The sequence below is a fragment of the Cetorhinus maximus genome, chromosome 2, assembly GCF_964194155.1.
Source record: "Cetorhinus maximus chromosome 2, sCetMax3.hap1.1, whole genome shotgun sequence".
In the NCBI taxonomy this organism is placed as follows: domain Eukaryota; kingdom Metazoa; phylum Chordata; class Chondrichthyes; order Lamniformes; family Cetorhinidae; genus Cetorhinus; species Cetorhinus maximus.
Window position 1 is genome coordinate 177047320 of NC_135880.1, and position 23032 is coordinate 177070351.

General features: G+C 42.9%; 1 protein-coding gene across 1 annotated transcript in view; it reads left to right on the forward strand.

Moving 5' to 3' along the window:
• Positions 1 to 738: 738 nt before the first annotated feature.
• The window catches only part of svep1 (sushi, von Willebrand factor type A, EGF and pentraxin domain containing 1), a 229044-nt gene continuing 206750 nt past the window's right edge, over positions 739 to 23032 (forward strand). Inside the window, exons 1-2 of the mRNA XM_078529199.1 lie at positions 739 to 1330; positions 18032 to 18287. Coding sequence (XP_078385325.1) covers positions 830 to 1330; positions 18032 to 18287 — 757 coding nt within the window. The 5' untranslated portion in view covers positions 739 to 829. The remainder of the gene's footprint in view (positions 1331 to 18031; positions 18288 to 23032) is intronic.

Here is a 23032-nt window from a genome sequence, read left to right on the forward strand (position 1 = left end):
AATCTAGTCGATTTGGAAATAATCCTGACTGCAATCCCTTTCATAGCAATGCTATAGTCCGAAGCGAGATTTTTGAGTTTTCTAGCCAGATTTAGCAGCTGATGTAGTTTTTTAAAAAAAATCAAACTCATTCCTCATTCAGTCCCTAAAGCTGTTTGCTAGCATGTATAGGGCAAAAGTAATAGTAAGAAATAAAACATGTTTTGAAAGGGCTGCTTAAAGTGCCTGTGTTTAATGGAATGTGTCAATCTTCAGCTCTAGTTATCCTCTGCATCGATTGGGAGTTGAGCACATTCATCAAAGTCACATTTGGTTTAATTAAAAAAATACCTTCTCGACTGCTTAGCAGAAGCCAACAGGAAGAAGTACCATTGTCCAAGGTGAAGCTGAGCTATTTAACAATTGGGACTCAAAAGTAGCCAAAGTGTTTTCAATTAAAATGGCACTCTTGGTTACTAGGTCTGCCAGACATATGGGATCAATCAGGAAGTTTGTGCTGATGTTTTTTTTGGGAATGCTGATAGCTTGACGCATAAGTAACAGCGACAAGGAATCTCAGTTACTCCAGCGGTTTTTTTTTAAAAAAGCCCGCCCCTCTCCTTTACTGCTTTAGTGTCAGAAAGACACTCAAAAGTTTCATCCTATCACAACCTGACTCCTTGTACTGCTCTCCTGAGAAAGTGCAGTTATAAGGGAGGATTTGGAGAGAGAGACATTGTTCTCCCTGTGTCCGTCTTGCAGAAGAAACTGTAGAAAGCCCTGGGAGATTTCGGGAAGATTGAATTATTAACTTTATTCTTTTCCTGTCTTGTGTTTACTTTGTTAAATAATGCGACAGGCTGTAACCCTCATCTTGTTTCTTCACGCTGCTTGCTGTGTGGCTTCCTATCTCCCATTTGCTTTCCAGAGGGGCATCTTAAAAGGGAAGACCTTTGAGTTGAAAGAGCATCGCAACAGCTTGGGCACGGGCACCAACAGGGTACTGAAGCTGGGCTCAGTCTTCAAGCGGAACGTGCGCAAGCTGAGAGAGAAAAGCCTGAACCTGGATTTGGTCTTCCTGGTGGACGAGTCCTCCAGCGTGGGCAGTGTCAATTTCGACAACGAGCTGAAGTTCGTCAAGAAGCTGCTCTCGGACTTCCCGGTGGTGCCGTCTGCCACCCGGGTGGCGATCGTGACCTTCTCGTCCAGGAGCAACGTCGTGCCCAGGGTCGACTACATCTCAGCCCCCCAGTACCACCAGCACAAGTGCTCTCTGCTGAATGAGGAGATCCCTGCCATCAGCTACAGGGGAGGTGGCACCTACACCAAGGGAGCTTTCCAGCAGGCTGCAGTAAGGCACCCTCCTGTTTACCATTCGCTTCTCAGAGAGGATAGGAAAGTTAGTCAGTTGGCCATTTGGCATGAGAGGAGTGTAAGGCTGAAAAGTTAAAAAGGTTGAATGTGAATGATCCACTGGCATTGAGGGGTATGAGGGGAAAATGCTCCCCTCCTCCCAGGAACAGTGTAATTTACATTATAAACCTTTATTGCTTTAGCTCATGGTTCAGTGAAATTGCAGTCCTCATCTTAGACACGTATGCTATGGAAAGGCTTTGAGATCATCCCAAACTCTGTTGCCCATATCCTAAATCACACCAAGCTCCGTCGCCCGTCACCCCTGTGCCCTTTGACCAACCTGGACTCTCTCAATTTTAAGTCCCTCAGCCCTCACTATCAGCGTAACCTCTGCCAGCCCCACAAACCTGGAAAATCCCTGCGCTTCTCCAATCCTGGCCTTTTGCGCACCGGAATTACCTCCCTAAACCTCTCCCACCTCTTTTCAGACGTTCCTCCCGCTTTGACCAAGGTTTTAGTCACCTCTCCTAGGAAATATCTCCTTCAGTGGTTCAGAGGCAAATTTTGTTTGATGATGCTCCTGTGAAGCTCCTTGGGACATTTTACTTTGTTAATGATGCTATTTAAATTGTTATTGTTATGGTTGATGCTGTCTTTGTCTGTTCACGCTGGCTTGGGGAAGCAACACATCCGCTTGCAAGAACTGTAGTCTGACCACATGGGCTGTATAAATCTGATATGGGAAGGGTTGACAGTCACACATTGTGTGCTGACTCACAAGCCTTTGAATTGCCTGGCTGTGAGGGGTGATAATACAATCATTTCTAATCTCTTAGCCAGATCCACAGCAGAATGTAATTTACAGACATAGCCAGCTCTTGGAGCTGCTGAATCGTAACTTATACAAAGCCTGGACCCTTCAGTGAGCTTCGGACAGTAACCGGCTTCTGAATTAAAGTTAAAATAAAAATACCTGGAAAAACTCAGCAGGTCTGCAGCATCTGCGGAAAGGAACACAGTTAATGTTTCGAGTCCGTATGACTCTTCAACAGATGCTGCTAGACCTGCTGAGTTTTCCCAGGTATTTTTATTTTTGTTTTGGATTTCCAGCATCCGCACTTTTTTGCTTTTATTTGAATTAAAGTTGTTTGGTGCAATATTAGAGGACAAGAGGATATTGTTACCATGAAAATAGCAAACAAAATAAAGGTGCCAGCTCGGGATCAGTGGGCAGCACTTTTGGCTCCAGGTGAAAAGGTTGTTGGTTTAAGTTTTAGTCCAGAGAGCTGAGCTGATACCCCCAATGCTGCATTGAAGGAGTGCTGTAGTGTTGGAGGAGCTGTCTTTTGTATAAGGTGTTGCTCGGGGTGCGTGTAAAAGATCCCAATGGCATTATTTTGAAGAAGAACAGGGAAGTTCTCCTCAATGCCCTGGCCAATATTTATTCCTCAACACCGAAAAATAAAATAACCGCTTAGTAGTATAGAATTTGAATACTGCAGGAAAGAGAGACATGTTGCTGATCCTTTTCATCTTGTGCTCATCAGGGCAAACGCGCTGTCTGCGAGTGCAGGATGAAAACCTTCAAGAGCATGAGTCTCTTTTCAGCAATATCTAAAACAAAAACCAAATTATTATCTCATTGCCATTTGTGGGAGCTTGCTGTGCGTACATTGGCTGCTGTTTTTATTACATTCAAACAGTGACTACACTTCGAAAATACTTTATCGGCTGTTAAATTCTTTGGGGCATGTGGTCACGGAAGGTGCTATATAAATGCAAGTCTTTTTTAATTCATAGAAATTTGCAGGCAGTGCACAATTGCATACATATTAGCCAGGGCAAGTGAGCATATGAATTAGGAGCAGAAGTAAGCCATTAGCCCCTTACACCCTGCTCCCCCATTTAATAAGACCATGGCCGATCTGATTGTGGCCTCAAATCCACATTCCCGCCTACCCACGATAACCTTTGACTCCCTTGTTAGTCAAGAATTTACCTACCTCTGCCTCAAAAACATTCAATGACCCTGCCTCCACTGCTCTCTGGGGCAGAGAGTTCCAAAGACACTCAACCCTTTGAGAGAAAAAAATTCTCCTCATCTGCGTCTTAAATGGGCAATCCCTTAATTTTAAACTGTGTTCCCAAATTCTAGCCTGCCCCACATGGGGAAACACCCTTTCAGCATCCCCCTGTTAAGTCCTCTCAGGACCTTATATGTTTCAATAAGATCGCCTTCCATTCCTCTAAACTCTAGCGGATATGGGGGTAGCCAAGGAGGACTGCCCTGCTCTTCTTCAAAGCAGTGGCAGGAGATTTTGATATGCCATCTGAGAGGGCAGACAGGGCCCCTGAAATGGCTGAGCAAGTCACTCAGATCTAGCGCAATTAGGAATGGGCAACAAATGCCAGCGTTGCCCATGAGTATAAATATCCAATTACCTTGTCTGTTATATCAATGGAAGTAATAACCACTCCCTGTTTCTTAAAGGGTGAATACTTCTATTAAAACAGCAACAAAAGAATTGCTATTTCTGAATTCAATATTTTGTTTGAATTTGAATATTCAGATATAGGATGAGTAGCTTACGAATTTGCAGCTGAATGTTCCCTTTCCTTGCATCACCTTGCACTGTCATTTCAAGACCATGGGGTTTAATTGTCTGTTCCTCAACTTCCCTTGGTCCCTCATTTCTGTTAGTATGCTTTCCTGTGAGGATTGAGAGAAGATCGGATGACCTGTCACCAAGCTGCCTCCCCCGCACCTTTCCTGGCTAGTTGTAGAGCAGCATTAAAACTATTCGATTAAGGTCAGTGAGTAAGTGATAGATTGTCAGGTCTTGCCAGTTGTTTTCATGAGGTGGGTGTTAATGTAATCTATTATTTTGAAGCTGAACTTTATTGCTGACCTCTGTGTATCTATAATCACTTAGAATGCCATGATTCATGTTCTCATACACTCTCATTGCCACTGTCCTTGTTAATCTCCACTGGTTCTCTATCTTCTTGTCCTCATTTTCAACTCTTTCTATGATCTCACCTTTTCCTGCCTCCAAGACCTGCTCTAGCCATAATGTCATCCATGCAGCCTCCTATCCAGTGAAGCTAACTTATTTCTCATCCCATATTCCCACCACTTTCTTACGGACAGTTACTCTCTCAGCCAATTTGGCCCACTTCACTGATTGAAGGACCTTTCTCTTCAACTAGGTTTTCTACCTCTCCTCTCCTCATTTTCTCCCACCTGCTTTATGACCATTCATGGAGAGTGGTGAGAATCTGGAGCTCACTACCACAGGGAATGGCTGAGGTGAATAGGATTAATGCATTTAAGGGGCAGCAGCGGGAGTAGTGGTAATGTCACTGCATTAGTGATCTCAAGGCTTAAGCTAATTCTTTGGGGGCATGGGTTCAAAACCCACCATGATAGCTGGGTTTAAATTTCAATTCAGTTGATAAAATTTGGAATTATAAAGCTAGTCTCAGTAATGGTGACCGTGACAACTAACACTGATTGTCATAAAATCCCATCTGATTCACTAATATCCTTTAGGGAAGGAAATCTGTCGTCCTCACCTGGTCTGGCCTACATGTGACTCCAGACCCACAGTGATATGGTTGACTCTCTAATGCCCTCTGAAATGGCCATGCAAGCCCCTCTGTTCATGGGCAATTAGGGATGGGCAACAAATTCTGGCCTTGCCAGTGACACCCACATCCCATGGAAGAATAAATAAACACACAAGGGAGAAAGGAATAGAAGGATATGCTGAGAGGATGAGATTTTTTTTTATTCATTCACGGGATGTGGGTTTCACTGGCTGGGCCAGCATTTATTGTCCATCCCAGTTGCCCTTGAGAAGGTGGTGGTGAGCTGCCTTCTTGAACCGCTGTAGTCCCTGTGGTGTAGGTACACCCACAATGCTGTTAGGAAGAGAGTTCCAGGATTTTGACCCAGCAACAGTGAAGGAACGGTGATATATTTCCAAGTCAGGATGGTGAGTGGCTTGGAGGGGAAATTCCAGCTGGTGGTGTTCCCATCTATCTGCTGCCCTTGTCCTTCTAGATGGTAGTGGTCGTGGGTTTGGAAGATGCTGTCAAAGGAGCCTTGGTGAATTCCTGCAGTGCATCTTGTAGATCGTACACACTGCTGCTACTATGTGTCGGTGGTGGAGGGAGTGAATGTTTGTAGATAGGGTGCCAATCAAGTGGGCGGCTTTGTCCTGGATGGTGTCAAGCTTCTTGAGTGTTGAAGGAGCTGCACTCATTGAGGCAAGTGGAGAGTATTCCAACACACTCCAGACTTGTGCCTTGTAAATGGTGGACAGGCTTTGGGGAGTCAGGAGGTGAGTTACTCATTACACTATTTTTAGCCTCTTACCTGCTCTTGTAGCCACAGTATTTATATGGCTAGTCCAGTTTAGTTTCTGGTCAATGATAACCCCCAGGATGTTGATAGTAGGGGATTCAGTGATGGTAATGCCATTGACCATCAAGGGGCGATGGTTGGATTCTCTCTTGTTGGAGATGGTCATTGCCTGACACTTGTGTGGCACGAATGTTACTTGCCACTTGTCAGCCCAAGCCTGGATATTGTCCAGGTCTTGCTACATTTGGACATGGACTGCTTCAGTATCTGAGGAGTCGCGAATGGTGCTCAACATTGTGCGATCATCAGCGAACATCCCCACTTCTGACCTTATGATGGAAGGGCGGTCATTGATGTAGCAGCTGAAGATGGGTGGGCTGAGGACACTACCCTGAGGAACTCCTGCAGTGATGTCCTGGAGCTGAGATGATTGATGACCAACAACCACAGCCATCTTCCATTGTGCTAGGTATGACTCCAACCAGTGGAGAGTTTTTCCCCTGATCCCCATTGGCTCCAGTTTTGCTAGGGCTCCTTGATGCCACACTTGGTCAAATGCTGCCTTGTTGCAAAGGGCAGTCACTCCCACCTCACCTCAGGTGTTCAGCTCTTTTGTCCATGTTTGAACCAAGGCTGTAATGAGATCAGGAGCTGAGTGGCCCTGGCAGAACCTAAACTGGGCATCAGTGAGCAGGTTATTGCTAAGCAAGTGCCGCTTGATAGCACTGTTGATGATACCTTCCATAACTTTACTGTTGTTCTGCTTTTTGTGTACAGGACATACCTGGGCAATTTTCCACATAGCCAGGTAGATGCCAGTGTTGTAGCTGTACTGGAACAGCTTGGCTAGGGACACGGCAAGTTCTGGACCACAAGTCTTCAGTACTATTGCCAAAATATTGTCAGGGCCCATACCTTTGTAGTATCCAGTGCCATCAGCCGTTTCTTGATATCACGTGGAGTGAATCGATTTGGCTGAATACTGGCATCTGTGACGTTGGAGACCTTCGGAGGAGGCTGAGATGGATCATCCACTTGGCACTTCTGGCTGAAGATTGTAGCAAATTCATCCTTATCTTTTGCACTGATGTGCTGGGCTCCTCCATCATTAAGGATGGGGATGTTTGTGGAGCCTCCTCCTCCAGTGAGTTGTTTAATTATCCACCACCATTCACAACTGGATGTGGCAGGACTGCAGAGCTTAGATCTGATCCGTTGGTTGTGGGATTGCTTAGCTCTGTACATCACTTGCTGCTTATGCTATTTGGCACATAAGTAATCCTGTGTTATAGCTTCACCAGGTTGACACCTCACTTTTAGGTATGCCTGGTGCTGCTCCTGGCATGCCCTCCTGCACTCTTCACTGAACCAGGGTTGATCCCCTGGTTTGATGGTAATGGTAGAGTGGGGGATATGTCAGGCCATGAGGTTACAGATTGTGTTTGAGTACAATTCTGCTGCTGCTGATGGCCCACAGCACTTCATGGATGCCCAGTCTTGAGTTGCTAGATCTGTTTGAAATCTATCCCATTTCGCACAGTGGTAGTGCCACACACACGATGGAGCATATCCTCAATGTGAAGACAAGACTTTGTCTCCACAACAACTGTGCAGAGGTCACTCCTACTGATACTATCATGGACAGATGCACCTGTGGCAAGCAGGTTGGTGAGGATGAGGTCATATATGTTTTTCCCTCACCACCTGTCACAGACCCAGTCTAGCAGCTATATCAGTTAGGACTCAGCCAGCTCGGTCAGTAGTGGTGCTACTGAGCCACTCTTGGTGGTGGACATTGAATTCCCACACCCAGAGTACATTCTGCACCCTTGCCACCCTCAGTGCTTCCTCCAAGTGGTGTTCAATATGAGGAGCACTGATTCATCAGCTGAGGGAGGGCGGTACGTGGTAATCAGCAGGAGGTTTCCTTGCCCATGTTTGACCTGATGCCATGAGGCTTCATCGGGTCTGGAGTCACATGTAGGCCAGACCAGGTAAGGATGGCAGATTCCTTTCCCTAAAGGGCATTAGTGAACTAGATGGATTTTTACAACAATGGTTTCATGGTCATCATTAGACTTTTAATTCCATATTTTTATTGAATTTGAATTCCACCATCTGCTGTGGCAGGATTCGAACCCAGGTCCCCATAGCATTACCCTGGGTCTCTGGATCACTAGTCCTGTGACAATACCACTATACCATCACCTCCCCAAATATGAAGAAGGATGGGTGGAGCCTTGAGTGGAGGATAAACAAGCATGGACTGGTTGGGCCCAATGGTTTGTTTCTGTGCTGTATATCCCATGCAACAAATGCATTTATCTAATTCCTTTTAAAAGTTACTATTGAATCTGTTTTACTCCCCTTTTTGACAGAGTGCATTCCAGATCATAATAACTCACTGTGTGTAAAAAAAAAATTCCTCAAATGTAACTGAAAGCTACACATATTAATACACAGGGCCCTGTTCTATGCAGACAGAAAGAACATGTACACACATTGCACCTGTTTCAGCTAAACGAAATACATAATAGCCATTCACTGGTCCATTCCTCAGGGCAATGCCTTGACCAATCAGAGTCAAGCTGCCTGGTTTAAATTTCAAACAATGTTTGGCAGTTAACAGTCAGTCACCATCAACTGGTGCATTCTCCATGGCAACGTCTCTACCAATCAGAGTCCACTTACCAACCAATCAGCACTCTCTTCTCATACAGTATAAAGCTGTTGCTTCCCCTGACATTCCTATTCTTGTGATTGTCCTGATGAGTGCAAGGTGAAAAGCTTCGACAAAATTTTTTTTTCAGCAATACTCAAGTTCTGTACCACCAAATGACTATTTCCTCAAATGGTTCTTTTGTCATGAACATTCAGCTTTCATTTTGCCAGTGGAAGAAAATAATTACTGTCCCATCGAGGTGTTTCCAACAGGCAGTGTCAAAGTTACCAGCAAAGATTCAATGTAATCGAGTCACCTCCCATCGCATGTTAAAAAAAAAGCAGGGATAAGATTTCCAGAAAGTTTAAACTTTTGTGTAATTTCTCCCTGATCCTCTAAGGAAATCTAGTGAAAATTCAAAGCTGTTACTCCAATATTGCATTCCATTTATATTCATCAGCTGATCACTGCACAGGAACCATTGTGTTCTGTCAAGTAGTTAGATCATTCCTGATTGTACATCTCTATAATCTTCAACCATGAATTTAACCATCAGACCTTCTATCATGATAAGAATATTTCATTTAAAAGAATAAAATAAACACATTTGATTTAAGGCATTCAATTTAAAGCAATAAACATACAGTTGTCCTGACATTCAAACACCATTAATCCAACATCCCCACAGCTGTTTGTCTCTGGCTGTGTTGTAACTCACTGCCAGTGTTCCACACCGTACAGATGCTGATCATTAGTATTCGGTTATTCACCCAAATTTCTTCCTGGGCGTATCTTAAGATGCATAAATATTGCTTATTTTTATTTGTAACATTGCCCAACTCACTTATAAGAGCTCAAAAATCTTTCAGAGCAGAAAACGTTTATCATTGTAACCCATCCTCTCAGCCTCTCAGCGTCTACCCTGTTAAACCCCTTAAGGATTTTGCACCTCTCTAAATTCTAGGCAATATAAGATCATTCCATTCAATCTCTCCTCAAAGGACTACCCTCTCATCCCAGGAATCAGTCCAGTCCTTCATTGTATTCCCTCTCAGGCAAGTATGTACTTCTTTAGGTAAGGAGATCAAACTGCACACACTACTCCAGGTGTGCTCTCACCAAGGCCATGTATGATTGTTTTGCTTCTTAAGAGAGAAAGATTCCTTACTGCTCTTTTGGAAAGTTTTTACAGATGACTTTGATGACTTCTCTCTGTTTATGGCTTGGCAAAACAAGCTCTAAAAACTCCTGTCTATATATTCCAAGACAGCAAATCAATTAACATGTCTTGCAGTCATTGTTGTAGACCAAGTAATCACATTTTTGATCTTTCATCTCAGAAACTTTTGACACATTTCAAGATCATAGAAACCAACAGGAAGTGGGGTTATTTCATTCTCCACAAGGGGGTTTTGAGTGTCTGTTGAGTGTATCTGGCTGGTTAGGAATTACCATTGTCTTGACTGAATTATAGCTGATTAAAGTCCAGCACTTTGCATTTTTAATGCCTTCCTTTCGAGAGTCCCCTTTTGAAGTGGACCTTGACACAACCTCCCCACCTCAACAACGACCCACCCCCAACCCCCGCCACCCCTCCAGGTGTGTCAGGGCAGGTATGCAATGCAATCAATATAGGAATTTCCCAGAAGAGTGGTCAACTTACAATACCAGACATCAGGTGACTATTGGTAGCTATCTTTGGCCAGTGTCTTTTCTCACATTTTTGAAATAAAAACAGCTCCTCTTTAAACAGGTCAATACATTTTTGGTTAGCTAGTGAAGTTATAGGTAGATCTCATTCAGCCACAATTTCCCATCATAGTGATGATTGTAATAAGACTTCTTTACTCTTATACTCCAATTCCCTTCACAATAAGGCTAACACACTTTTTGTCTTCATAATCATTTTCTGTATTTGCATGTTAATTTTCTGTGATTTGTGTACAAGGACCTTTTGTATGTCAATATATTCCGACCTCTTACCATTTAAAGAAATATTCTGCTCTTCTGTTTTTTCCATCAAAGTGCATAACTTCACATTTCCCCACATGGGATTCTATCTGCCATGTTCCTGCTTACTCAGTCAACCTATCTATATCCCTTTGTAGCCTCTTTGCATTCTCCTCACCACTTTTTCCAAATTCACTGCATCCACTGGATCCCCCTTTATCTATCCAGCTAGCTCCAACTTCAAAAAACTCTAACAGATTTGTCAAACATGATTTTCCTTTCATAAATACGTATTGACTCCGTCTAACCATATTATGCTGTGCTAACTGTTCTGATACCACATTCCTAATAATAGATCCTAGCACTTTCCCGTCAGGCTAACTGACCTTCATTTCCTAGTTTTCTCTCTCCCTCCTTTCTTGAACCATGGTGGCACTTTTGCTACCTTCCAATCCACAGGGACCGGTCTAGAACCTAGGGAACTCTGGAAGATTAAAACTAATACATCCATGATCTCTGCAGCCATCTCCTTTAAACCACTCAGGTGCAGTGATCAGGGTCTAGGGAATGTGTCCACTATTAGCCCCATTTATTCCTCCAGTACTATTTCTTTATTAAAACTAATTTCTTTAAGTTCCTCATTTTCATTAGACTCTTGGTTTCCCACTATTTCCAGAATGTGTTTTATGTCAGCTCACATGAAGACAGATGCATAGTATTTGTTTAATGTCTTTGTTATTTCCCTATTCCCCATTATAATTTCCCATGGGAATTATTTAAAAAAACAAAGACTTGCATTTATATAGTGCTTTTCACAACCACTGGATGTCTCAAAGCCTTTAGCAGCCAATGACGTACTTTTTGAAGTGTAGTTACTGTAATAATGTAGGAAATGTGGCAGCCAATTTGCACACAGCAAGCTCCCACAAAATGCAATGTGATAACGACCAAATAATCTGTATTTTGTGATTTGATTGAGGGATAAATATTGGTCAGGACACCAGAGATAACTCTCCAGTTCTTCTTTGGAATGGTGTCATAGGATCTTTTACATCCAGCCAGTTCAACATTTCATCCAAAAGACAGTTCTTCTGTCCGTGCAATTTTTCCTCAGTATTGCACTGGATATATATTATATATATATGATACATATATTTATGTATAATATATATGTAAAGGGGACCACATTGTGGGCAGTGAATACAGTATACTAAATTGAAAGAAATACACGTTAATTGCTGCTTCACCTGGAAGGAGTGTTTGGGGCCTTGGACTGTGAGGAGAGAGGTGGCGAAAGGTTAATTGTTACATCTCCTGTGCTTGCACGGAAAGGTGTCCTGGGAAGTGGATGGGGTGTCTGGGGTGACTGAGGAGCGGACCAGGCCATCACGGAGGGAACGGTCCCTTCGGAATGCTGAAATGGTAGAGGAGGGGAAGATGTGCTTGTTGGTAGCATCAATGTTGGAGGCGGCTGAAATGGTCTCTACATTGTGGAGACCAAACGCAGATTAGGTGTCCGCTTTGCAGAACACCTCCGTTTAGTCCATAAGCATGATCCTGAGCTGCCGGTGGCCTGTCATTTTAATTCTTCACCTTGCTCTCAGGCTGACATCTCTGTCCTTGGCTTACACTTCAAAAGGTCATCATTGGCTATAAAGTGCTCTGGGATGTTGTGAGCTGGTGAAAAGTGCTGCTTAAATGTAGGTTTTTCTATCTTTCTTTTCACTATCTGAGAGCATTGTTAAACTTTTAACAGATGAGGTTGCACCCTGTTCTGGATGCTTGTAGGAAATGGATTCTGGCAGAGATTTCCAGAACATCGAAACTCCTAAGGAAGAGGAATCTGAAGTCTCAGAAACACATCCAAGACCTGTTCCAGCAGAGTTCACAATTCTGTTTCCAATTTGTACCATTGTGTATTGTCAGTCTTTTTGCCAATACATTTTTGTTCTGTTTTGGTGCATTTTTCTCATTTTCCTTCCTTGTTATGTAACTCCTCATGGTCTCATGAGTGCCAAAACTACACATGGTTCTCTGGATTTAAGCTCTCTCTTCCCCTGAATTTAAAGGTTATCATCCTTCAAAAGGTTCATTTTCAGCAGAATCCACCTGTCTCTAACCTCATCTTCCTCACTAACTTTCTCCATATGTTGTTGTCTCCCAGTGCTATGCCCATTGGTCCTAAAGCTCCCAGTTTAAAACCTGGCTAGCCTGGCTAGATTACAACATTGATTACATTCAGTACTTCACTGACTGTAAAACACATGGAGATATCTGGTGGTCAGGAAAAGCACTGCATAAATGCAAGTTTTTTTTTCTTTCAAAGTCACGAATGACAGCCTCTGTGATGGACACTTTGGTGTGTTCTTACTGCTTTTTTGACCCCTGATGTTGGTAATAATCAACCTTAGTCTTGGGAATATCAGAACTCTTCATCTTTAACTTGCTATGCTACCTTGTACATAAGAAGGACCAGTTCAAACTGGTTCAGTTACATGTCACATCAGCCTGGTGCAGCTGCGAAATGTGGCCCCCTGGAACACTTGCGCAAAGCAACTAGTTCCTAGCTAATTAGTTCCTATCTCTTTACAGATATTTACAGACAATGCAATGATGTATAACAGTGCATTGACCCTCCTTGTTCCCCTTGACCACTCCGCAATGTTCAAAACAATCAGGCAGTGACCACTCCTCCAGCTCTAACTGGCAACTAGAAAATGTTTCCACCGGCAGAAGGGTCAGTATACAATTGGCGCACTGAGTTAAGATCATTGGCAAAAGAACTAGGATGCAGGAACATTTTTTTTTATGCAGCGAGTTGTTTTGATCTGATTGCACCGCCTGAAAGGGTGGTGGAAGCAGATTCAGTAGTAACTTTCGAAAAGGAAAATTGGATAAATTCTTGAAGGGGGAAAATTAGCAAAGCTATGGGGGTAAGAACAGGGGGCAGTGGGACTAATTAGAGCGCTCTTTCACATAGGCACCATGAAGCAGATGGCCTCCTTCTGTGCTGTGAAGTAAATATATCATTTCTTAAACTCAACATCAACTCAAAATCTTTCCGCTATCTTGTGTAATATGTAACAATAATACTTGTGCGGAACTTAATTTGCCCAGCTTTAAGGCATCGGCTGATGGCCATTTAGAATGATTTAAAGCTCCATCATTAAACCTTTACAATTTTTTGTCAGACATTAATCTTTGCAGCATACCAAACATTGTACTCCTGCCGTATTTCGTTATAAAAACATTTGGGACTCTTGGTTCTGAGTCCAGTATTTGGAAAATGTGGCCTTGTTTACAGTCAAAGGGCCAACCTTGTCAATCACAATGACAGAAACCTTACAACACTGGTGCCTGACTCAATGACTGATTGAGAAAGCGAAGAACTAGTGCCATGAGTTTTACTGGTGATGGACAGTACTGGTGGCTTGTAAACAAATGATTGAGTTACAAAAATACTTACAGAGACCCTTTTTCTTCCAAAGGAAAATTGAAATATAATGACAAAGGATTGTTTGACTTATAGCAAGTAAGTTTGTAAGGAAAACTAATAATACTGACCTACAAGCAACAGGAACAGTTAAGCTCCAATTACTTTAAGTCAATAATCAAACTACATAAAACCTGGTTGATAAACACCAAAGTTACTACTCATACAACGCATAGTCTCTATGCTCAAGGGATCAATGTAATGAATTGAGGAATTTCCGACTAGTATGGGAATGATGTTCAGCAGGGGAGAACTTCAAAAATAAATGAAAATTGAAAATAAATTCCACACGATCATCTCTGGTGTTAGTTCTCCAATAATTTCTATTTGCCCCACCCACCCTGGCAACATTTTCAATTACAATTGCAACCCTAAGCCACATGTCAGCTTCCACGTGTGCGCTGACAGCTGCGAGCTCTGTCAGTGCCCTCGACTCCTCAATCATTTTAAAATTTATTCTTTGATGGGATGTGGGCATCGCTGTCAAGGCCAGCATTTGTTGCCCATCCCTGATTGCCCTTGAGCTGAGTGGCTTGCTAGGCCATTTCAGAGGGCAGTTAAGATTAAGCCACATTGCTGTGAATCTGGAGTCACATGTAGGCCAGACCAGGTAAGGATGGCAGATTTTCTTCCCTAAAGGGCGTTAGTGAACCAGATGGATTTTTACGACAATCGATAATAGTTTCATGGTCACTGAGGCTAGTTTTATAATTCTAGATAAATTGAACTTAAATTTCACCAGCTGTCATGTGGGATTTGAAACCATGTACCCATTAAACATTAGCCTGGGCCTCTGGGTTACTAGTCCAGTGATATTTACACTACCCCGCCGCCCCTATGCCAGCAGTTTATCAGTTCCTTACTGATTCACAAATAAGCCAACATTTCCTCCAATTGAAGACTGAGAAAGATTAATTCATTGTTTTTTTAAAATTTGTTCATGGGATGTGGGCATCACTGGCTAGGCCAGCATTTATTGCACATCCCTAATTGCCCTAGTTCAGGGGGCATTTAAGAGTCAACCACATTGCTGGTGGGTCTGGAGTCACATGTAGGCCAGACCAGGTAAGGACAGCAGATTTCCTTCCCTAAAAAAACACTAGTGAACCAGATGGGTTTTTACAACAATGGTTTCATGGTCATCATCAGACTTATAATTCCAGATTTTTTTATTGAAATAAAATTTCACCATCTGCCATGGTGGGATTCAAACCCAGGTTCCCAGAGCATTACCCTGGGTCTCCAGAACACTAGTCCAGTGAAAATACCACTACGCCACTGCAAAATCTGAATCAGTTGCCCCCTGAGCCCTTCTCCCTTTCCTGCGGCTTTCTCAGGGTGACCTTGGCCGCTGGCAACCTCAGTGTTTGATTCGGATCTGAATTCCAAATCCCATTTCCAAACCCTCAGCAAGACTGTTACTTCTGCCTTTGTAATGTCGTCTGTCTCTCCCTAATTCCATCACTAGTGAACTCCGACCTTTGTTGCCTCGATTTCTCCAGTGTCCTTCTTGCCTGCCTCCAACCTGAGCCGGCCCCGCCAGCCTCACCCTGACTCACACAATGACCACTCCCAGGCCTCACACATCACCTCTGTTATAGCAGGCGGATGGTAAATGCCAAGCTGCCTGTTATGACCGATGCAGTTGGTAAAGCGGAGTTATTTAAAAATCCTAGAGGGAAACTTCAAACAACTGTCATAACCTATAATTTCAAGTGTTATGCTTGAGATGCGACTCTAAACTCAGGAATCAGACCACCAGTTCTCGAGGTTTTACATTAAACTAAATGAAACATTTTATTAATTTACACAGGTTAAAATACATACACACATGGCTACAAATTACTACCATCGTAACTTTTAACAAATTCCCAAACTAATATCCATTAAGGCAACAGCAACCCATAGACTTAACCAAGCACCAGGCAAAGCATTTTCACCTTACGAATTCAAAATGATGTTCTTTTCACTGTGGAGCCAGTTGGAGGCTTGCAGCTGCCTTTTGATCTCACATTACCTCTGCTCTGCGCACCCGAAAACTACTGAAGTTATACCTACCACCACTGATTGAATTCAAATTCTCATCGTCTCACCAGCCTCTTTGAACTTCACCTTTTAACAATGAAACCCCTTTCATAACACCAATTTTATTAATAATATAAACATATTGCTTGGTAGCTGTTAGATAGGTGTCAATTTTCACCCCACTTCTTGAATGCTCTATTCAAAAAATGCAAATACACTCGACCTCTCCGTTTACATCTCAAACTAGTACATCAAAGCACACAGACTAGCTGACTTTAATCCAATTAAGACATACCCGCAGACCAAACCTCTATTTTAAAAGAAAAATATTTTCCAAAATATTATGTACATTAACAGCTTCATGACACTGCCCAAATCCCAGAGGGAAACTTGAAGCAAATGCTACAACTCTTTTGCAATTTGTATGTATTTCAAGATGCCTGCCTTGAATTCAGTAGTAATAAGGTCACCGAATCTTGTAGGTTTCTTACAAAACTAAATTAAACCGTTATTAATGGAAGAAATTATTTTAAACACATGCATAGATTTACAAATTATTACTATGATAACTTCTAAATCTCCTAATTAGCCTAAACCCCAATTACACCTCCATTAAGGCAACAGTAAAAACACGTATATTTTAAAAGACTCAGGCAAAGTAACATTATATCCTGAACAGTCAAATTCAAAGTGAGCTTTCTTAACTTCAGTTTCTTTAGACAGCAGTTTGAGGCTTAGATGCTGGAGGCTTTTCACATTTGTGAGATCTTAGAATGCCTTCTTTCCTACACACAGCCTCATCTGCTTTATACAGATTTCCCCTTTGAATGCAAATTCCCATTGTTTCACTATGTCTTTCTACTATACCTCTCTAATAATAAAAAATTACCTCAGTACCAATTTTACCAGTAATCTATGGGAAAGATAAACACACTGTTTCTTTACCTCTCCTGGCTAGGTGAAACATTTCACCCCTCTTTTGGATTCAAGCTAGCCTGGTTTATTTAAAAATGCAAATGTTCCCTTTACCCCTCACATTCTAAAACTTCAACCATGTTTAGCTATGTAACATTTCAAACCTGGCTTACCTCCTGATACATCAAAGCCCGCAGACCAACTGTCTTTAATTCAAATAAGTCACACACACACCCACACACAAACACACATATACACACCCACACACACACAGACCCATAGACACAGACTTCCACTATTACTCTACCTTACAATAAATTCCAATAACATTATGAAAATGATTATATCTCCCTGACATCTCACTCACCCACACTCGCTCCATGCTCCTCTCCCTCAGTGCAAAGTTAAAAGATTCTAGCCCACCTTTATAAATCTGCCCTCATTCACTCTACCTTATCTCTGCAACTTTCTCTCACCCTTAAATGCCCACCAATGCCCTTTTGCTCTTTCCTCCTTTTCAGGTCCCCTCCCCTTCCTCTGTTCCACTAGCAATGGCGAAACTTTTAGAAGTCTTAGCCAAGAATCCCTTCCAACCCTCTTCGCACCTTCATCAAACCAAATGTGTTCACAATCACAGAAACAAAAACTTGCCTAATCTGGTAGCAAATAATCATTTCCAAGGTCAAAACATGGAATCATAAAATGCTGTAGCACAGAAACAGGCCATTCAGCCCATCGGGTATGTGCTGGTATTTCTCTTAGGATCCACCCAGCTTAATCCCACTCTCCTGCTTAACCCACGAGCCCTTTAAAATAATACCCAGCCTAATTCTGCTCACATCCCATACCTTTTTATATCCCAATCCCACTGTCCTCCTCACTCCCCTTTATTTTTCCCACTAAGGTTAATCCTATTCACTTTCCTTTAATATGCCACCTGGTCTAATGATGTAATTTTATTGTCATGGTTATATCTACAGACTTTGCAAATAGAAAAAGTCAGAGTCAAACATTGAATATTTTGATTGTGGTTGCTCATGTTTTAGAAATGGTGAAGAGTGTGGGTTATGGATGGAGAAGCCAGCGTCCATCCATCACAGAGAACTTGCTCAAAGCTGCTCCCATTCTGTTGCAGTGACTTTGCTGGAAGTGTGGAGGGAAAATCCCTGGAAAGTGCTCCTCCGACACACTTCCAACCAAGCTGCCAGCGGCATTGGGAGCAATTCTGAGGAAACTCTGGCCTGATTGACTCCAGTAACACGCCTGCTCTTCCTTCCTCCAGCAAATCCTGCGACACTCGCGGGCCAACTCCACCAAAGTGGTCTTCCTCATCACCGACGGCTACTCAAATGGCGGGGACCCGCGTCCAATCGCTGCCTCCCTGCGGGACCTGGGGGTGGAGATCTTCACACTCGGCATATGGCAGGGCAACATTCGGGAGCTGCAGGACATGGCATCACATCCCAAGGAGGAGCACTGCTACATCTTGCACAGCTTCGCGGAGTTTGAAGCCTTGGCTCGAAGAGCACTGCATGAAGGTAGGAATCTGCGCAATCTGCAGTACAACATCACGCAGAATAACATCGAGTTCACAGCAGAGAAACAAGCCATTCAACCCAACCAGTCTGTACTGGTGTTTATGATCTATGTGACCCTCATCCCACCTCTCTTCATCTCACCCTAACCGTCTGTTTCTATCTCCTTCCTGAATGTGCCCAACCTCCCCTTAAATGCATCTATACCATTCACGTCAACTATTCCGTGTGGTGGCGAGTTCCACTTTCTCATCAGTCTCTGAGTAACAATGTTTCTACTGGATTCCCCATTGGATTTATGAGTGACTATCTTATATTGATGACCCCAAGTTTTGGTCTCCACAATAAGTGGAAACATCATCTCTACATCTACACTATCGAATCCCTTCATGATCTTAAATGGAGGGGGATGACTGTTAAACAGATCCAAGACAGATGGTGAGGCGCAAAACAAGACACAATTCTTTTCCATGGTAGTAGGTTTACTCACAGGATGCAACCTTAAAGATCTCTGCCTCCTATCTACCACTCCAGTGTCCCAGCTGACTCCCTTTATATGCTCTTTTGCGCACCAATAAAATAGAATAATTAATACATAAACTGATGAACAAATCATCGGCCCCTTAAAGGGGCACTGTAACAAAAAGGAAGCCTAGCAAATTAAACTAAAACAATGTTCCCGAGGCTAATGATGCACTCCAGCCCCTGCAGTGCCCACCAGTAGTGGAAGGCCTCCACAGTAGCAGCAGATACCCTGGCTCTCTTTATCCTAGTGATCCCAGCCCTTAATCAAACAATGCCCATCACCTGTGTATCTTTAACAACATAATCAACCAACCATTAACAAGATGCAGTTAAAATTAGGCCAGGAGGTGTCAGCTGTGGCTCAGTTCGTAGCACCCTCGCCTTTGAATCAGAGAGGTTGTGGGTTCATGTCCCACTCCTGGAAACCAAGAACTGTGATTGTACTCGAAAGAGTTGCAATCTGTGACTGTTGATAACTTGAAAGAGTTTCCTGGAAAACCAAGAACTGTGATTATACTCGAAAGAAGTTGCAATCTGTGACTGTTGGTAACTCGAAAGAGTTTCCAAGATAAAAAAAAAATTAGGCCAGTCACTCATGCCCTCTGATACCTACTACCTTCCTGTCCTGTTCCAGTGTTAGCAAGCTCTGTTGAGCAGGGGAGTGGGACACCTGCAAGAAGCAAGTGAGGTCCTGCTTAAATGTGCAGATTGGAACAGTTTTAGTCAGGGGCCCCGACAAGGAAAAGAGAAAGACCAGGCCTGTGAGGTGACCGTGGGCCTCCAGACCTTAAGATAAGGTTCAAAATTGAATTTTAGGTTTCTCTACTGGCCAGAAGGAGCACAGGCCCGAGCCTTAGGCATTCCCCACATCCCACCACTCCTCATCCTATCCCCCTCCCCTCCAAAATGATTGCCTCCAAAGCTTCCCCCATATCCTTCAACTCGTACCGGTAAAACAGCCTGTGGGTCCCACGTTACAGCCTCCTGTCAACAAATACTGCTCCTTCCCGCTATCCAGCTAGCTCAAACTGGATAACATCAGGCAGGAGTCTGGGACCATAAGAAATAGGAGCTGGAGTAGGCCATTCGGCCCTTCAAACTTTCAAGACATTCAGTAAGATCATGATTGATCTTCTACCTCAACACCTTCCCACACTATTCCCCTATCCCTTAGTATCCAAAAACCTATCAACCTCTGTCTTGAATGTGCTCAACAAATGAGCATCCACAGCTCTTTGGGATAGAGAATTCCAAAGATCCTCAATCCATTGAGTGAAGAAATTTCTCTTCACCTCAGTTCTAAATGGTCGACCCCTTATTCTGAGACTGTGACCCCATGTGCTAGATTTCCCAGCCGACATCTACCCCTTAAGAATTTTATATGTTTCAATGAGGTCACCTCTCATTATTCTAAACTCCAAGGAATATAGACCTAGTCTACTCAATCTCTCCTCACTGGGACAATCCCCTTATCCCAGGAATCAGTCTAGTAAACATTGGAAACGAGGCTCTGGTGTTGATATATCTTTTAAAGAACTGGCATGTGCAAGTCCTGTAGGAAGAAAGGGACTCAAGTGGGATCAATATGAGAAAATGCCAACACGGGTGAAAAGAATGTTCAAAAGTCTTGGACAGAAGCTGAAGCTGAGCGTAATAACCCAATCGTTCAGTGCTTTAGCAATAAGAAACCAGCCAGATAAAACCCCTAAAACTTACTAATGTGACTGAAAGACGTGGAGCATGAGCTAGTGAACACATTAAACTATTACTTGTGAGGAGAGGCAGTGCCGATGGCGCTCCTCAATTTGAAATGGTGGAGCTCACGACTTTGATCTAAATAAGGTGGAAGTCCTCGATAGACTTAAAGGGCTCAAAATAAAATCATCCCAGAGTACTGAAGGGGATAAGGTAGGAGATTTGTGAGATTTGTCAAGGATAGAGTCAATGAACCCTGGAAGACATCAACAGACTGGAAACAGCCTAAAACATAGCACTTATTTCAAAAAGTGCAGCAAAGGAAATATTGCCAGTTCAGAACCATTGGTTTTAGTTCACTGCTAGATAAAACAATGAAATCAAATATCAAGATTAAATATGAGGACTACTTGTCATATGGCCCAGTGAGCAGCAGCTCACATATGTTCTATTCTGGAAAGCCGGTTGGTGAAGGTTAGCACTGGAGCCAATCTTTACTCAGTCTTTCATTTATTTACAGAGTTAAGCATACATCTCCTAGCTCAACCATACCACAGTTTCAATAAGTGTCTATTTATATGTGCTCAAGTGAAAGCCCAGTTAATGCCCTCCACCTGCACATAGTTAAACACAATTGATATACAATCAAGAACATGGATTTATAGGAACCAATAGCACAGAAGGAGGCCATGCAGCCCGTCACGCCTCGGCTGGCCCTTGGTAAGAGCCAGTCCCACATCCTCGGTTTTTGTCTATAACCCTGTAAATCCCTCATCCTCAAATACCCATCCAGCTCCTTTTTAACATTATGTTTGATTCAGAAGGGCAGATCTGACCTGCCCAGCCTTCTTGACTGTTGAGCGGCAGTCGAAATTGTATGTGGGAAGCCCCATGTCACATGAACTTCCAAACAGCAGCACACAAAGTGCCTCTGTCATGAGAAAAATATGTCAGCTCTGAGGTGCATCATATATTGCTTTGGAAATGATCATTTCCCAGTGTGTATTGTGATCAGTCAGCTACTGCACATTTCAAAACAATTAGCTTTACTTTCTTAATTTTGACAGTTCCTATATTAATAGGAGTTGACAGTAAAATAAATTGTCATGTATGACTGCTGATTAAACTGCATTAAATTCTTTGGAATTTAAGGGTGAGTTTCCTGTTTAAGTAAATGCCACACTCACCACTGCCTTCCCAATTAGGGATGGGTCATTATAGTGGCCTTGCCAGCGACTTCTTCTGGCTTCTCTCATTTTATTTGGGTCACCAAAATGCTGGTTGATCACTATCTCCATCTCCTCTTGTCAGTGACCCATTTCTCTTCCAATCTCGCTGTGTTTAAGTCCCTCACCACCACTACTTTCCATCTGGTCTTAGACCTTCTTTATCTCCTTCTTCCAGTCACATCTCCATCACTCACCTCGCTACATGTCCTCTCTCTCCATGCAAGAGATGACCGTACCACCTCAATCCCTTCTCGACTGCTTTCTTCAGTGCTCCCACAAGCTTCACTGACCCCCTGATGTGCTGGCTCCTGATCTCGTCCTATCTCGTTACTCAACACATCCATTTCAGCATCTGCATCTCATGAGTATCCAGTCATTGTTCCTCTCTTCTTGATGTTGCCCAAGTTTCTGCACTATATAACAAGACTGATTTCACAACTCTCTTATAGATTCTTCCTTTCAGTTTCAGTGATACTTTGCTATTGTATAACACTCCACTGCATATCTCCCAGTTACTCCAACCAGGGCTAATCCGTCACCCACATTCCGTGAATGAATAATTTTGAAAAATGCTACTTATCCACACAGGTCAAATAAGTCAATCCTTTCTCCATAAGTCAACCAGTTTGCCATCTTGTCCATTATAGATGCATGGAATTCATTGTAAAATAAAACATTTTGCTAAGCTTGACCTGAAGTGGCACTATACAAATGTAACTTGTCCCATTTATATTAACTACGGTGTCAGCCATGGCTCAGTAGGTGGCAGTCATACCTCCGATTCAAGAAAGATTGTGGGTTAAAGTCCCACTCCTGAGTCTTGAGCGTATAATCCAGGCTGGCACACCAGTGCAGTACTGAAAGAGTGCTGCACTATTGGAGGTGCTATCTTTTGGATGGAACATTAAAATTGAGACCCCTCTCAGGGTAGAGGTAAAAGATGCCATGGCCACTATTGTGAAGAAGAGCAGGGGGAGTTCTCCCTGGTGTCCTGGCCAATATTTAACCCTCAACCAACATTACTAAACACACATTATCTACTCATTATCATATTACTCTTGAGGGAGCTTGCTGTGTGCAAATTGGCAGCTATCTTTTCTAACTTGCAACAGTGACTACACTTCAAAGTACTTCATTGGCTGTAAAGCACTTTGGGGTGTTCAGCAGTCATGACAGACATCTTTCTTTCTTTCTTATGCTGAATAATACTCCTATACAACAACAACAACTTGCATTTATATAGCTCCTTAAATGAAATAAAATGTTCCAAGTCAGAACATTGCAAAGAGGAATTTAACA